The sequence below is a fragment of the Pinus tabuliformis genome, chromosome 7, assembly GCF_031772625.1.
Source record: "Pinus tabuliformis cultivar Carrire ecotype Pingquan chromosome 7, CPIR1, whole genome shotgun sequence".
NCBI lineage: Eukaryota > Viridiplantae > Streptophyta > Pinopsida > Pinales > Pinaceae > Pinus > Pinus tabuliformis.
The window spans coordinates 842,013,676-842,031,104 of NC_142293.1; the positions used below are offsets into that span (position 1 = coordinate 842,013,676).

At 37.4% G+C, this 17,429-nt stretch overlaps 1 protein-coding gene across 1 annotated transcript in view; it reads right to left on the minus strand.

Annotated features, from left to right (window-relative positions):
• The window catches only part of LOC149250247 (3-hydroxyacyl-CoA dehydrogenase family protein), a 135,210-nt gene extending 126,242 nt beyond the window's left edge, over nucleotides 1-8,968 (minus strand). Inside the window, exon 1 of the mRNA XM_089458991.1 lies at nucleotides 8,615-8,968. Within this exon, the coding sequence (XP_089315117.1) occupies nucleotides 8,615-8,806 (192 nt within the window). The 5' untranslated portion in view covers nucleotides 8,807-8,968. The remainder of the gene's footprint in view (nucleotides 1-8,614) is intronic.
• Between the last annotated feature and the right edge of the window lie 8,461 nt (nucleotides 8,969-17,429).

Below are 17,429 nucleotides of genomic sequence, written 5' to 3' on the forward strand. Positions count from 1 at the left end.
AGTATAATATTGTGGGCATGTAGTTTACATTGTGATTTTTAGCAATGCCTATTTTAGGCTTACTATATGTGGCATGGTCCCCCCTCTATTTCAGGTATTTTCTACTTTTTCTTATTTTTTGGGGATTGTTATTTTTGGCATGTCTGTTTTTAGCAGCATGATGTGACAATCTGAGAAGTTGACACATGGCAGCAGTTGTGAGTGGACAAGTGGCAAGAGTTCATATGAGACATTGGTGAAGTCGCAGAGCACGCTGCACATGAGTGTGACAGGGAAATAAAGGCAAGTTTGTTTTCCTCTCACATAATATTCTCTCTCCTAGTATGTTCCTTTCTCCTATTTTCCCTCTTGCTCCTACTCCTTTATCCCCCTAATTTCTCTCCATTTTCATCTCCCATTTTTCTATATTTTCTCCTTAATATACTCCTTTTTTTCAGAATGAAAAAGCATACCAATTAAACCTTCTAAAATTATACCAAGTTGAACTGCTGAAGATGATGAGGAACAAAAATTAGCCAAGTCTAATTGCTTGAAGCAAAATTAGGTAACTCGACCTAGATAATTGCGACCTAGATGAAATTGCCTTGGGAAGCAAAATTAGGCAACTCGACCTAGATGAAATTGCCTTGGGATACTTTTATCATGGAAAAAAATTTCCAATAATACTTCAAGGAACATTTTACCCAAGTACAATTAGCTATATTTGTGCTCATAGATATTTTTAGCACATGACAACTTGGAGATTCTTCAGTTCAAGTCAAGCAATGGGGGTATTGGAAAGTGAACTACTTGTGACCACGACCGGAGCTCTGCAACACAATGGCGTCTTTCTCCCTCCTGTTCGCAGAGACCCTCCCCATGGGTCACTACAGTTTGGTAGAGAATATGTGCTGGCCGGTAGATGTTCCCCTTTTGCTGAACAAAGAACCACGCCCGGCAGAGGTATTTTTGCAATTTTCGTTTTCGCAATTTGGGTTTTTTCTGCCATATTCTTACCAGCAAGATCCTGGGCTTCTCGGCCGGATCAATATCTACCAGAACCCATTACTTGGGCGTGAAACATGAATTAACCCACAGATGCGGATCCGAGAGGCGGCTGCTTGGTTTTTCGGCCCGCCTAGAAACAAAATCGACACACCACAGCCTGTATGGTCTGAGACTTGGCCTGGCACAAGAACTACCTCCCTCAAGCCGGAGTGCGAGTGGAAATGTGACGAGGGACGCGCGGCATCCTGGTTAACAACGGGACAGAGGAAGCCCAGTATAAATGTAAGGGGGCTGACTATAGAGGACCCATTAAATCTGGGAGCAGTGACAGAGTACTCCAAAAATGACCCTTATAAACCAGATTTGGAGGCCCCATGGGGCGGACAAAATAAAAATAACAGGGGAGCGATGGGTTTTTTACAGAAAACAACCAAACCACTGGAGCTTTGCCACAATGTGGTTGAATCATACTGCCTGGGTGAAGATTGGATCCAAATCTTCATCAAATTAACAGGGGGCAGCCACCACTGTATGAGACTCAGCATGGGGTTAAACATACAAGAGTTAAAAAAGGAAATACAGAACCAACTTCGAATACCCACAAAAGACCAGAACCTGATTTGTACAAGCCGTAGTCTACAGGACCATCTCACCCTACAGGAATATGGGATCTGTCATGATACAACCATTTTTCTTAATCTGAGACTGCGCGGAGGATGCAACGGATCCAGCTCAAAGACTCCAAGCTCCTTTCGAGATGCAGTCAAGGGGAAAGAAAAAATGCAGCACAAATCAGTGTCAACACCAGAGCAACCAGGTCCCTATATAGTGGAACAAAAACTGGAATCCCCAATGCTCCAAGTTACTATGCCAGAGGTAACTGATCTTCACACTGAACTCTCTAAAAATGTTGTCATATGTAGATTTAATGGATTCTGGCCAAAATCCGATGCTCTACATCAATGGATTTACTCCTGCTGGACACCAGACTGTGATATACACCTATGTTCAAAAGGATTTTTTATTGTTAGTTTCCACACAGAAGAAGAACGGGATAGTATCATCAATGAGGGGCCTTGGTTTTGGGGCAATGCTGGCCTTTTTATTACCCCCTGGTTCGCTGATTTTGATGCAAACACTATGAAAATTTCAACAATGCCTGTTTGGGTGAGGCTTCATAACCTCCCATTACACTTCTGGCATCATATAGTATTATCTGCCATTGGAAATTCCTTGGGGAAATTCCTAAAAATTGATGAAGACAGAGTTAGCAGAGGAATCTTCTCATTCGCCAGAATTTGCGTTGAAGTGGACCTGAGTCAGGGGTTGCCTGATCATATTACATTGAACTATAACAACACTCTGAGGACTCAACCCCTTGACTATGAGAACACTGCATTCAGATGCCGCAGATGCATGCAAACATGACACCTCCAATATACTTGCCCACTGGCCAGAAAGAACCCCAAAGGAAACAAGAAACAGCAAAAAAAGCCCAAAGGGTGGCAGCATACAGATCTGATGGAAGAAGAGGATAGACAGACAGAACATACAGAGAACCAAGAGGAACCTGATATACATATGGAACAGAATTGTACACAGGATGCCAATGCCCCAGACCCTCAAATGGGGCCAAACAATATTCACCAGCATCAAGAACCACAGCTGGAAGTTAGTGGCATAAAAAGAACTCATGGATCTGAAGGATCAGAATCCGACAAAGAACTTCCATTGAACACACAGGAGAACCTGCAGGCCATCATTGTACCCCCTCCTGACTCTCAGGGTTGGCGTAGGGTGGAGAAGAAGAAGGGCAGAAAAGTATAGGCTTGCTGTTTTTGTTATTTTTTATTTTATTTTTCCTTTTTTATTGTAATTGTCCTCCTCATGGACAGCTATCTGCATATGCTCTAAGCATCTACAACATGTAATTTATTTCATTATGAATATAAATTACGGATTTTTTCCTCGGAAAAAAAAGTCAAGCAATGGACACTTAACACAATTTCTTCTATAGTCAGAGTTTAGTTCGACCAACCATGTGCATCAGTGACCATTAATGAAGAATTCGACCTTTTGTTTCTCTTAATATGAATTGCAGGGGGTAAATTATTATAAATATAGGGAAAGGGCCAACCTTACAACTTGAATTTTCTTGAGCAAAGCAAGTATCCTCCTCCCTTCTCTCCATCATTCTTGTCTCTCTTCTAGCTGTTATTATCTGTCTCAGGATATCATTGTCTTCAAGTTCGATGATAGTCATCTCGGTGCAGCCAACCTTTTGGCTCTTGCGAAATAAAATTTAGTTTTGATCCACTCACTCTGGTTTGTTTGATTCAGTGGTATTCTGCGGAATATATAAAGAGTTATTTCAGCTATTTATTTGAGCAATTAGTTACTTCAATACACTTTCTTCTTACTCTATTTTTTCCATATAAGAAGCTGATTTGCAAAGGACCATTTCACACATTAAACTTAAGAATGTTTAAACCCTTGTTTGGCCACTAACTTGCTGGTCAAACAGTCATTATCTTGCTAGACACTCCCTTGAGGTTGGCAAGCACTAGCCCAAATGGAAAGAGAGACTTGCTGGCAACACTTACGGACAAGCATCCACTTTACATAACCATTACAATGGCAAGAACAATACATGTGCCATACAACCAGCGTAGATCCATCTTAACTCCAGATTTACCAAGCGCCGAGACGGATCAAATCTCTTTTCACTCTAAAACAAGTTTGCACCTCGAAACATTTGATCCCTCTTGGCCCTTGGTAGATACAGAGTTAAGATGGATCTAGGTTGGTTTAATTATTAATAATTGATAATTATAATTATTAATTTTATTAATAATTGATAATTATAATTAGTAATTTTATTTTATTTTTATTTTTATTTTTATGTAATTTGACCCATCAAAATATTGTAATTAATAATTATGATTATTAAATTTATTTTTATATTTTATTTATTTTTTTAATTGTATTTTATTTTTATTGGTATGTAATTTGACCTAGTCAAAATGTTTACACAACATAACATAACCTTACAACATCTCTTCCTTACTGGGTTGGAGAGCGCCTCTCAGTGCAACCACAAATAAGCAACATAACTATCAAAACTTCACAATTTGAACAATGGAATTATAGTGGAAAATCCTCCTGGGGCATAAAAATCACTCTTAACATCATTTCAATATTCTTCAAAGCATTCCCCGATGGGAGTGACGAACATCAAGGCCTGCCAGATGCGTGTGCTATGAATGGGTACATTCGGCGGATGGTAAGGAGGACAATTATCCTATCCTCCCATTACGTATGGTGATCCGAATTGGATCCATAAAGAATAATCAAAAGAACCATGGCTATACCAAGTCAGGACAGACTTCAAAGAATTGAGAGCAGCGATCAAAAACACCTCTAAAATAGTGGTAGTTGGCAGCCAGCGTGGAACGACGAGGACCTCGGTCAAAGTGCGGTAACCGAGGCCCATGGAGACTGCGCAGGAGGCGAAACTAGCCCCTAGGAAGCCCGGATCGGGAAACAGAGGGAGTTTTTGATGCGCTAATCGCGCATTGCAGGGCAAAAACCCTTGAAAAGGAGGGGCCCCGAGCGCTCGATCACATGGGAGCCAGGAAAACCGTGGGGAAAAAGGCTAAAGGCTAAGGCGGGACCCACGCTCTAAAAACTGGCGGTATTCATCGAGGGCATCCTTGGGCGGTAAGCAGATTTGGTGAAAATGGAGCGATTCCACTCAGCGCCCGACGCATGGCAAGTGGAGGAGAGAGAAAACCGCCGCTCATCGCGTGCTAACGGTCGAGCAAGTCAACCGCGCGAAATGAGCGGATGGCGTTGGATCTGGGGGATCCAGATCTAACGGTTGTTATCGCGCCCGACAGTAAGACCGGATGTAACGAGGGATTAAGCCGCGATTTAAAAGAATTTGAGGTCCGCTTTGACCGCCAAGGTGGCAGATGACTCATTCCACGACATAACTGAAGAACCGAACCGACGAAGCAAGCTGGCGCAGTTCGCAGGAGGACAAGTGGCCACTCCCTGTGAGTCTGATGATGACGCCGAGACAGGGAACTCCAAGCGAAGCTGTAGTAGGTGATCTAACGGAGTTGGAAGAGGAATCGAACAGCCATGAGCTCGAGTGGCTTTAAAGCCATGCACAGACCAACAGAAGGGACACACACACGGAAGAACAGAGAAAGCAGACAGAGAGAGCAAAAAGCAGTAAGAAGACAGAGGGTCGAGCTGACCAAAGGCAGCATCGAGCACTAGAGGGCTTGAGAAATTCGAGCCATCCCTGAAGGGGATCTGTTAGGACCGAGCACCACATTGGGCTCCTTCCATTGTAGACCCAAGAGGTCAAAAAGTTGGTAAGGCCAAGAGTCTGTGTACTCTAGTGGCTTGGGAAATCCAAGAACCACCCTGCCAAGCTATCCTGTGACAGGAGACTCATATTGAGCTCCTTCTTTGTAATTCTCTGCTTTAAGACACAATAAAAGAAGGCCACCACTGAAAGTTGGACCGGAGATGTAGCCCTGGAGGATAGGGTGAACTCCTTATTAATTTCTTGTGTTCTTATATTTGCTTACTGTGTTTCTCTGCTGTCTTCCATTTCAAGTGTCTATGTATTTGCAATCTAATCGATCCGTTGCTTAAATAACCTAGACACACACCAACACATGAGTATGTAATACCTCCATTTAATAATTCTTAACTGAGATCACTCATAGGGTGGTTATCAGATCATATGGTGTACGGTGAGTTTAATGGTGTTGCGAGCAAAGTTTCATTCATTCTCTTTGGAATTGTGTGCTGGAGAGGGAAGTGGGTTTATGGCACTTGTCGGGTTTCAAGAATGCTATTTTGTTGTGGTAGTATGGTGGTTGGCAGTTTGTGGTCCGATCTCTGTTAGTCTGTCGGGTTTCTCCAACCCTCGGTTAGTCTAGGAGTGGTGGAGATTTCATCGTCGTCGTCTCCTCCACCAAGTCCTGTTTACAAAAGCGTTAAGTTCTTCTCCCTTCACCTGGTTTCTCGCTTTTATCAGTGGCTTGAGTGAATTTTGCATGGTAATTTGGTCGGCCTTGGAGCCCACTCCTGCATTGCATGCTAGATTTCTTCCTGGATGTTATCTGTGTTCGAGAGGGTGTTTGAGTCTCCTGTCAGTCGGATATCTTCTCAGTCCTCCTCTCTTTGTGGGTTTTCCTTGGATTCCTGAGACCCACTACTAGGAGAGCTACAATTGGGTTCGGTGGTGGAAAAGTGGTCTGAAGGCGACTGTTGTCGCTGGTAATTGGCTTGGGTTCGTATCTCATGTGTTTATGCCCTGGTGTCAAGACTTTGTTCCTAGGCGCTTCCTCTGGTAGAGGTGAAGGCAAGGTCTCAGTCTGGTTGGCGCATTTCTTATCTGTGGGTTTGCTTGCAACTCCCCGGGCTAGAGAGAGGTGGTCGTCAGTTCCGAGAAGTAGGCGTCTGCTGGATAATTCGGGGCTGCCTTTTGCTCTGTTGCGGTTCATGGGGTGTCGGGAGGTGTTGTTGTTTGTTGTTGATCCTATCTTAGAGGTGTATCCCTGGGCCCTCACCATGCAACCTGTGTCGCATAATTCCCATTCCCAGCCCAAGCAGAGGGGAGCTTCGACCAACCAGGGAGGGTGCAGCAATGAGTCAAAGGTGGCGTTGGTGGGTAGGGTTACTATGCGTCCATCGCAGGGCAATCGAACTGTTGGAGGTGTGATCCATGCGGCGTTAGAAGCCCGTGGTGGCAGGGGTGGTGCGAGAGCAGTGCGGGGTGGTCGTACAGCTGAGAATGGAAAGAAGGGTAGTATGGCGCATGGGGTAGGAGGAGGTGTGCGCGGTCAGAATCGTTGGTTGAGGCATATAGGAGTTGTTGGTCGGCAATGTTGCTCTGAGGCCTATCGTGACCTGTCCCAGTGTATTTTGGATCGCCTGGAAGTTTACGATAAGGCCAGGAAGGAAGAACACGAGGTTGTCATCGCTACGCATAATCAATTGCATTAATTTCAATGCCATGTCAAAGAAAAGGATTGTGGTGGTTTGGCGTGGTCAAAATTTGCTATCTAAATAGATGGAGAAGTTGGAAACGTGGATGGCTCACTTTGAGCAGCATGTTCAATGCACCTATCGTCCCCCTCCCCCTCCAGGGACTAGGCCAGACAACCCCGCATCTATTAGTTCTGACGATTGAGCATGGTCACAGGTGTTCTTCTAGTTCTGTTTGTCTTTTGGTGCTTTTGGCCTGTCAAGCTGTGGATTGTTCCTTTAGTTTTGCTACTGTTTATTTGTCATATGGTGCTAGCTTTAGTCAACAAACCCGGTCGGGGTGAGACTACTTGCATTTTGATATCTATGTACTTTATTTTTGATGAATGAATAGAACCTCGATTTACAAAATCAAATATTCTTCAAAGCATTATGAGTACACTTCCAGAATCTCCATAGGCTAGCTAATAACCTCACTCTTCATTCTCTCTGATCTTCTATGGCTTACAACTGTTACAAATCATTACTATGGCACTTGACCATTATAAAAACCTTCTGCTCTCTCACTCCCGCAGAAATACCCTCTCATTGCCCAGCCAAAAGACATGACAGCTGCATGAAGGCCCTAAAGACCTCCATATTGCCCTATCTGTTCTTTGACCTTCTTCTGGAAGAAATCCTGTAGCTTCACTGCCTTTCATTGGATCTGAACCTCGACCTCTTGTGTCTTTCACGAATCTAGGTCTTCATGCTTTCCTGGCAGAAACCTCAACCACCGATTACGTGGCAACTCCAATTTGTCTGTTGACTAGTTCTTCTACCGGTTTTCAAGGTCCAAAACCCCTTCTTCCTCATTTCCCATTAGTTGGTGCCCAAATTTGATCTTGTCTGTTTGACAGGCCGACAATGCTCCAGCATCACATTGGAATTTTACGTCCTGCTTCTAGTATCCTTTCTTTTCAAGCTCTGACCAATTCCTAATAAGTTGATGCTCTGTGGAAGTTAGAACAACTCCAATCTTCCATTCACTGATTATTAGATCACAGTCGAAATGGCTTGTACAAATCTCTGATCTTGTTCAACAATATTCTCTAAAAGTTGACCATCTCAATTTCACGCTCACTGTACTATAACTGGAATAGAGAATCATCTGCATCAGAAGTCATGATGTTGAGTTACACGGATTCAGAGACCTTACTCTTCTGCCGTCCAAAATGATAGTATAAGCATCTCGAATAAATTCCACTTTCTATACTCTGTTTACACGTTCTCAGGGCATTGATGGTTTTAAAGCTTGAAAGGTATGTTTTTCTACAGTAATAGTGAGAGGCCGAACCAGGGGAAAAGAACAGTGTAGAAGAAAAACAATTCAGATGGATTTTAGTGTTGGCCAACGGTTCCGGAGACGAGGTGAATTCGGGAAAATTCCATCTTGTGCTAAAAATTCCATCTCCTGGTGAACAGCTGATCTTTTTGAAGAAAGCTTCAAGCAGAAGATGAATTATGAAACAGCAAACAAAAGATAAGACCACAGAAATGAAATCACATGGCAGTGTGGAGCAAAATACAAGAGTTAAAATAGTGAAAACTAACTAGAATAAGAATAGGAAATCACCTGAGAAAGCTCTCCTTTCTTAACAAAGCGCTGCAATGAGGACCGAATTCCCTCCATTCCCTTTTGCAGGGCGCTGTCGCTTGAATCGACGAGCACCACTGATATTCCTGCAACTGCTGCCAGCTGAGCTATTCCCGACCCCATTTGACCACTTCCCAGCACTCCGATCACCTTGATATCGGCCATCGTCATTGTATGCACAACAGACCTTCAGGACCTTTCCTTCGGAATTACAATAATTAGAATGGTGGGTGTCCCTCTGCACAATCAATCATCAATCATCTGCATGTCACGAGCTGGCATTTTCTAATCCATGGGAGAGCCTTATTGCGTGCGGGGATCGTCCTACATATTTCAGGTTTTAATGAAGTGTTTGATTTTAATCATAGTAAAAGGGTCAAGGTCAATAATATGAAAAAGCAATATGTATTATAGCTATATTTAGAATAATTTGTTTTGTTTTCTTTCCTTGTGTGTTTCTTCCCATGTGAGGTCATCCACCCAATGACAAATGGGTGCACTTATAAATGTATTTTTAAAGCCTTCCCACCCAATGACAAATGGGTGTACTTATAAATGTATTTTTGAAGTTAGAATGGGTGTACTTATAAATGTATTTTTGAAGTTAGAATGGGTGTACTTGTAATAATAATAAAGTATTTTTAAAGTTATGGTGAAATAAGACAATTAAATTGGTCTATGAAATTTATGGAATTTTTCCTTTTATAATATAAAATTTATTAAAGAATAATTATTACCATTTTTAAACCAATTCAAATTCTATATCCCACTATGCCCAGTAGTCTATAGGTTAGAAGTTTTGGAATTTTTTCAACTATATTTTCAGGTTTAAAGTTTTGGAATTTTTCCAGCCATATTTTCAGGTTCAAATTGCTCAAAATCTAGTAGAGAATTTTTGAAATCACAAATTTTCGCTATAAATTTTCAGGGTTTTCACAGTGTTGAATCCATATATGCAATCAAAAACACATTTCAAATAATAAAAAATCATGATTAAACCATATATGTGGGTGGAGCCAAAAAAAATTATTATGAAATTATATAAATATTGGAGGTAATATTGAAAAATTATATTTGATTTGGATATTTTACTTGTAATTATGGAAATTAAACTAACAACGTTAATTTAAAATAAAATTATCAATTCCTAAATTTTACATGTTAAAAATTATTTATCATTCGTAAGAATATTTATTAACCAAATTTTATTGCATTGAGAAGCGCTCTCTAGCTAAGTATGTCATGTTAAACATTTTGACTCAGTGAAATTACATAAAATTAAAATTAAGTTTAAAATAAAATAAAACTAAAAAAAATAATAATTAAAATAAAATTGAGGTAAAATAGTCAAGTTACCATTTGAAGTTTTTAGGCTTCCTTTTGATAACCCATGGTTTTCCCAATGATATATATATATATATATATAAACTCTTGATGTACCAAGTAGGATCAAATCTCTTGAGGTACAAAACTTTTTAAGGTGAAAAGAGATTTGTACCTCAAGAGATTTGATCCCACTTGGTAGATCAAGAGTTAAGAGATACAAAGCTCATTAGAGTGAAAAGAGATTTGATTGGTAGATTTGGAGTTAAGATGTATCTAGGCTGGTATATGCATATTAGTTTCTATTTTTTCATGTCTTTCTCTTCGTAACTTGGAATCCTATCTAAAATATATTAAACTAGCACAACAATATATGTTTAAGGAGTGGCCTAACTTATAGAGGAAATGGTCTTTTTCAAATCGTTTTTTTGGTTAATTTTAACCAAAATTTGTCAAAGATTTTTAAAAACTCAAGTTTAAGTTGTTTAATATGTAGAATTCGAGAACCCTAAGGGTTTTTCAAGATGTTGAATCCATTTATGCATTTGAAAATATATTTTAAACAACAAAAAATCACATTTTTTCTTGAAATTTTGTTATTAGATTTTGGTGAGAAATGTTATTTTGCTTATAAGTTAGACTACCCCTAAGTTTAATAGTTTCTCTTCTTTCATGATTTTCTCCTCATAACTCTGACTCCTATCTAAAATACATTAAAGTAGCACAACAATATAAATTAATTAACTAGTAAAAGTCAATAAGCATCAAAACACTTACCACGTGATACATATCACATTGTCAAGATTAAAATCAACCCAGATCCATCTCAACTCTAGTTCTACCAAGGATCAAATCTCTTTTCACTCTAAAGATTTAGATCAATCTTAACTCTGGAATTACCAAGGACCAAATCTCTTTTCACTCTAAAAGAGGTTTGCACCTCAAGAGATTTGGTCCCTCTTTGCTCTTAGTAGATTCAAATTTAAGAGGGATCTAGGTTGGTTATATATATATTATTTCTAATGCCATTGGAAAAACCATGGGTTGTCCCCAAAAATTGCCAATGGTAAATTGGTTATTTTACCTTGCTTTCTGGTCCCTGATGATGGGTAGAGTGTCCACTCGAAACGTGGGGAAATTTTCTAATGGGTGGAGTGTCCACTCGAAACGTCAAACGAGGAAATTTTCTACACAGTTCACATCCTAAAAATTTGAAATCTCCACTCTCCAAGTGTAACAAGATTCTTAACCAAGAAGATCCACCCCATTTTACCATGGAGAGTTTTAACTTGTAAATAGACTTTGCTATAATATCATGGGCTCATGTCATGCTTTAATAATACCACATGCCTAGAAACCCATAACTCATGTTCATATGACAATTTTTTTAATTAATCAATTTAATTAGAAGGGTAGAAAAGACATAACTACTTTTGAGATAAATTTCAATATTTGATCTGTGACTACTACCAAGAATATTCTAGAATATTTTGTGGGGGTTAAATCCCTACCATCTAGCTAATAATTATTGATAATTAAATTATAATTCTAGAAGCTATATACATATATAGGATGAACTTCAAATTTAAGCAATACTCGGGGGACTCCTATTTACTATATATTAAATAAGAATTGTTTTAAGAAGAGAAAGCATGTATATACATATATAGAACAAACCTCAAATTTAAGCAATATTAGGAGGAAGTATTGTACAAAAAAGAGTGTCATACATCATTTTAACATTTAGGCTATGACCTCTCCTTACACCCAATCTGACATACGCAAGCTAGAGCCTATTGTGCATCTAGAGGGAGAATCTTTCTCGAACTTAGAACTTATTAGAAAATTTTATCATTGGCTCCTGATCTGGGCCACACTAGGGGGAAGAGAACACAATATATCCACTTGGTCTCCTTACATTAGTAGTTAAAGACTTTGTTGGGGAAAGTCCTCAAGGAGAAACATGATGATCATAATGAGATCATATCATTCCTTAATGATTTACAGAGAAACCAATGGAGGATGCAAGACAGTTTGGCTCATTTGGAGGCTCATCTAACCCGTCTAGATGCACGCTTGGAACACATGGAGAAGTACATTCAGTGTGAACTTCTGAAGCCACCACCGCCTGGTTCTAGCTCAACAAACCCTGTGCCAGTAACTTCTTCTGATTCCTGAAGGTTATAGGTTGTGTGCAAATTTTGTAGATTTTTTGGTTTCTTGGTAATCTCTTATTTTGGCTATCCTAGTATTTTTTTGGCTACTGTCAAAATTCTGGTGAATCAACTACCGACCAACAAATCCAGTAGGAGCGAGGCTAGTAGGATTTTGAAGAGTTGTAGACAACAATGTAACTTGCCATAATGAAAATCTCATTGACTTACAAAAAAAAGAACATTTAATAAACATTTATTTTTTACTTTAAAAAAAATCATCTATAAGAACAAACAAAATTGCATTCTTTATATGTATTGCAATATGTTCTATATCATTTTCTCCATATATTCATGGATTTCTTTCATACATCTTTGAAAATCCCCAAAACAAAATATATATTTTTGCGTAGACTATGTTGATCCTATCAACATTTTTCACATATCTCACCCAAAAAAAACGGGTTTCATCTATCCATGCTAAAAATAAAGCCCCTCTTATTATAGTGATGTTTTATTTAATAAAACTCCACCATATGGAGGTATCAAACGGATCTCATAGCAAACATCATCTAAGCTATAAGCACCCATGATGTTCTAATTTAAAACTAGCCTTCTTAACCAAAAAATTTATGCACAAAGATCAAATTAAATAACAAGAACATGATCAAGTTCAATAATCTGACCATCCACGTCTTCCCAAATGCACCACTAACCCAATCTAGCAAGAGATCATCCTTAGACATATCATTCACCAGTGTGTTCCTTTTCTTGTAGAAAAGAAAATTGAGATGATATTAGAATTTGAAGGGAAAAGTTGAATGTCATCACAAATAGGCCTTAATACAGAATTGTAGCAAACACTTAATCCCCTCCCAATAAATTACCACAAAAAAAACCTAAATATATGGAGATTTTGAACATCTTTTTCAAAGAGAAGAACAAAGAATTAATTTTAAAGCCACAAGCTCAACATAGTTATTTGTACCCCTTCTTGAACCCACCATAGATTTAAGATTATGAATCCCTCTCAAATATAAGATTCCCCTAGCCCCATTTTCCTAAAATTCATACTAAGACACCCCATCAAAATATACCCATTCTCCATAGTTATTTTCCTCCTCCTCAACAATGATACTATCATGCTTATCATTTTTTGTTTACATGAAATTGTTAATCATATTCAAACCTTTTAAAGCACGTAGAAGCAATGGTTTTAGCTTGTCTTTAAAGAGAGTATAATTTCAAATGGGTCGAATACCCTAAGAAATAATAAAGGGTAAAGCTTAAAAAAAAACATTAAGTATAATACCCTCTCCAAACCTCACACAGACTTATAAGAGATTCAACCTGCTTCAAAACTTGAACAAGAAAAGGAAAAAATAATAATAAACGAGAAATAGTCTCATCTACTTGTTTGCATAGAGGACACCTACTCAACAAACATTTGTTTATTTTCTAAAAGTTGTTCTAAGTTAACATTTTATGTCTATGAGCCAGCCACATGAAGTTTATCACTTTAAGAGGACACTTAAAATTCCAAATGCACATGCACCACCGCTCAAGATTTTCCAAAACTTCGTACTCACTTAGAACCTTAGAACCCTACTTGGTTATGTAGTAAAACCCAACTACATTCTTGGACTAGGACAATTCATCGTCATTTCTCTTTATATAAACATGCTTATGTCTCAAAGAGAAATTATATATTTCCTAATCATCTACTTACACATCTAATAAATTAATATCCTTTATAGATTTCCAATCCTAACTTTGTATGGTAGTCAGAGCAACATCATCCACTTGATCATAAAGAAGTAATTTCATGATAAGATTCCACCAAATTTGCAAGGAGTTCGAAATAAGCATCACATATGACCCAAAGGTCCTCCCCTAGTCTAACTCTATTCCCCTTGCCCACGTTCCAAACCAACCATATGATTATGATAGGAAAAACCAATATAATAGCCTTCCAAATAATGGAAGCATTATGAAGAATTTTATTAGGCTTTCTAATCCAACCCTCAACACTATCGGTTTGTATATATTTTTTTGTGACAACTTGATTCCAAAGGCCCTCACTTGAAATCAACCTCCCTCCACACTTAGTTGCTAGAGCTTTTGAGAAGTTATGAAAAATTTTAAGTCACCACCCCCACACTCTTTGTGACTGCAATTTTCCTCCAATGTACCCATGCAATTCCTTACTTTCCTTATCACCAAACCAAAAAAATTGTAGTCAATCCTCCTTATTTCCTCTAAAAACACCTTTTAGAGTAGAAGCTAAAGACATCCAACAAATCGGAATTGCCTCTAGAGTTGATTTGACCAATATAAATCTACAACCCCTTAAAATCCATTTATTACACCACATAAAATATATTTTCTCTGCCTTAGCTACTAGCGAATGCCAATCTTTCTTTACATAACATTAGATATTAATAAAAACCCAAGATACTTCAAAGATTTAAGAGGCAAAATATTTTGGAATGGAAATGATTAACACAAAATTCCTTTCATTATCTTCATTTATACCGAAGAAAAAAATTGTAAACTTACCCACATTGATCAGCATTCCTATAGCAATATAATAGAGATTGATAATCTCCTTCAACTTATTAGCATCTCTCATAGACCCATCACATAACAAAAGAATGTCATCCACAAAATAAGAGATGTGATAAAATGCCACAAGTGACAACTCAATTGGTGATTTCCATGTTATGAAGTATTATGTAAACCATGAAATCAAGGTTAAATCCCCTTAGATCAAACCAACCACAAAAAAAGAGATGAGATAAAAATAAGGAACCCCAACTCCTTATCCCCTTGAATGATCTAGATCTCTTAAGTTAGTGGTACTTACTCTTTTAGTGATTTTGAGAAATGATAAAGGAGATCACAAACAACATTGTCTCAATCCTCTTATAGGCCTAAATTAAGCAATAGTTGAACCATTTATCAATATAGAGAAATGTCACAGAATTCACTACCTAGTTGATAAAAGAGATACAAAAGATAATATTAATTAGTGTTTTCTTAAAAATAGTCATCTTACTCTATCATAAGCCTAAGTGAGATCTAGCTTGTGACCTCTTTGTTTTAATAGTATGTAGACCTTCTTGAGCAACTTCAATTGCCTCATGAATTTGTCTCCCTAACATGAAACCATAATGTTCTGTAGATATTGACTTTGATTATAAGCTCTTAACTCTCATAGCTATGATTTTGGCCATTATCATATAAATACAATTATACAATGAGATGGACCAAAGCCCCTCAAACAAGAGAGGATTGTCAATTTTGTGAATAAAATCAATAAAGGTACAATTCAAAGTAGCCAATACTTTTCTAGCAACCCTTGAATCTTCAATCATGCTCAAAAAATATCCCTTGAAAAACTCCATGGGTCAATCATTAGGGCCTTAACTTTTGTTTTTTTAGAATGTATGGAGGACAATTTAAAGCTCCTATCTAGAAAATACCTCCATTAACCTTGCATTATCATCCTCGTTGTTAAAATTTGGGAAATATGCTATCATTTTAACTACCTAAGCTAGAGTCAAAGTATTATTTTCCTTATATATACCATTAAAATGTTCAACTCCAACACAAGCAATATCTTCAAAGTTTGAACTATGTTTCCATTAAGACTTACAATCTTCCAAATAGTAATATATTTTTCTTATGAATGGCATTGATGAAAACATTTAGTATTCTCATCACCCTTTTTTAGCCACAGAGCTTTGGTTTTCAATCTCCATGCAACTTCCTTTTCAACCAAAATTTATCCAATCTTAAGTTCCAAACGGAGAACCTTGAGTTTGTATTCCACATTCGAAGAACCAAACATCTCTTGTTTAAGTAAGGCTTCTAATTCATATTCATATGTCACTGGCCTTGACCATCTTGAATTTTTTTCTCGTCAACCCATCTAATGGGAACTTGTTTGACCTTCTTCATATTTCTCTCAAACTAGAGTGCCACTAACATATTAGAAGAACATGCTTTTTTGGTCCTAGAGTGATACTAGAAACTACTTTTTATTGGATAAGAGCTCATCTTCCTTGGATGCTAGGAAACAAGTTAAAAATCAAATTCCTAAAGGCTTTTGGCAAGAGTGAATTTTCACCCTCGTAGATCACTAACATCTTATTTTAGGTAGCATGATTTTTCTTAAATTATTGTGATGATTTGGCCCGCAATTATAGTCGTGGATGGTTGTCTTTATTGTCAGTTGACATCAGAGTTATGATAGGTTTTGTCACCTTTGGAAAAAAATTGGAACCTTATAATAATAAAAATAAATATGTGAATATGTGAATATGTGAATATGTGAATATAAAAGTGTTTTTGATGTGCACTTTTGTTTTGAGGTTATTTTTGATATTTTAAAAATGTTATATTGATATCAATTTTGGCAATGATGTAGGGGTTAAGATTTTTATAATTTTAATGAGATTATATATGTTATATTTTATCATTACATTTTTAATGTTATTTTGCTAGAACTTATATTGATTTTATTAATCATATAGATAGTGGACCTTTCTTGGTCATTTGGATGAGATTCAAGTGGTTGTGAGGAAAAGTTGTTCCCCTCATCATCCGAATTCAAATTCCATTTTGTGACATGTTTACTCTTAATAAAATAATTATTGATAAGTTATATATAATCTATTCATAAATAATTAACATGGTACAATGTTTGAAATGGTGGAATTTATTATTCATACTATAATATAAATAATGATTTTACATTATTTGTATTGATTTTGCTAAAACCCAAGAATTCCCTTAAATTCAATTTCAAAGTTAAATGAATAAAATGATATTGTGAGATTTAATAACTATCAATGAAGGTGGAGAAGCATGCCTTAACTTTCCCCTTACGTTTTTCCTTCAAAAAAATATGATATAAGTTATAAATCAGAGGAGGATGTTGCAATAAAACCAAAGAGATGTAAACTTCCTAACTTAAATCTTAAATTAACAACAAAGTAACACAACCCTTATTACATAAAACTCGCCTTTCACAAATAATGAATTATGATAGTACAAAGGCCCAAGGCTATAATTGTATACCAAAATCACGAAGTTACATGAAAAATATTTAACACCGGAAGCTAATTTAAGTTCAACTTGGTTTAATGTGCTTTCAAGTAACGTGTATTTTAAGTGTGCTTTTGAACTTTATTACTATCCCATGAACACAATCACGTCTTATGTATTTGTAACCTAATGGTGAACATATCCCGAATATTAATGGCACTTGATATGTGGGTTAACACCTAATTGATCCATCATCTCTATGTAAA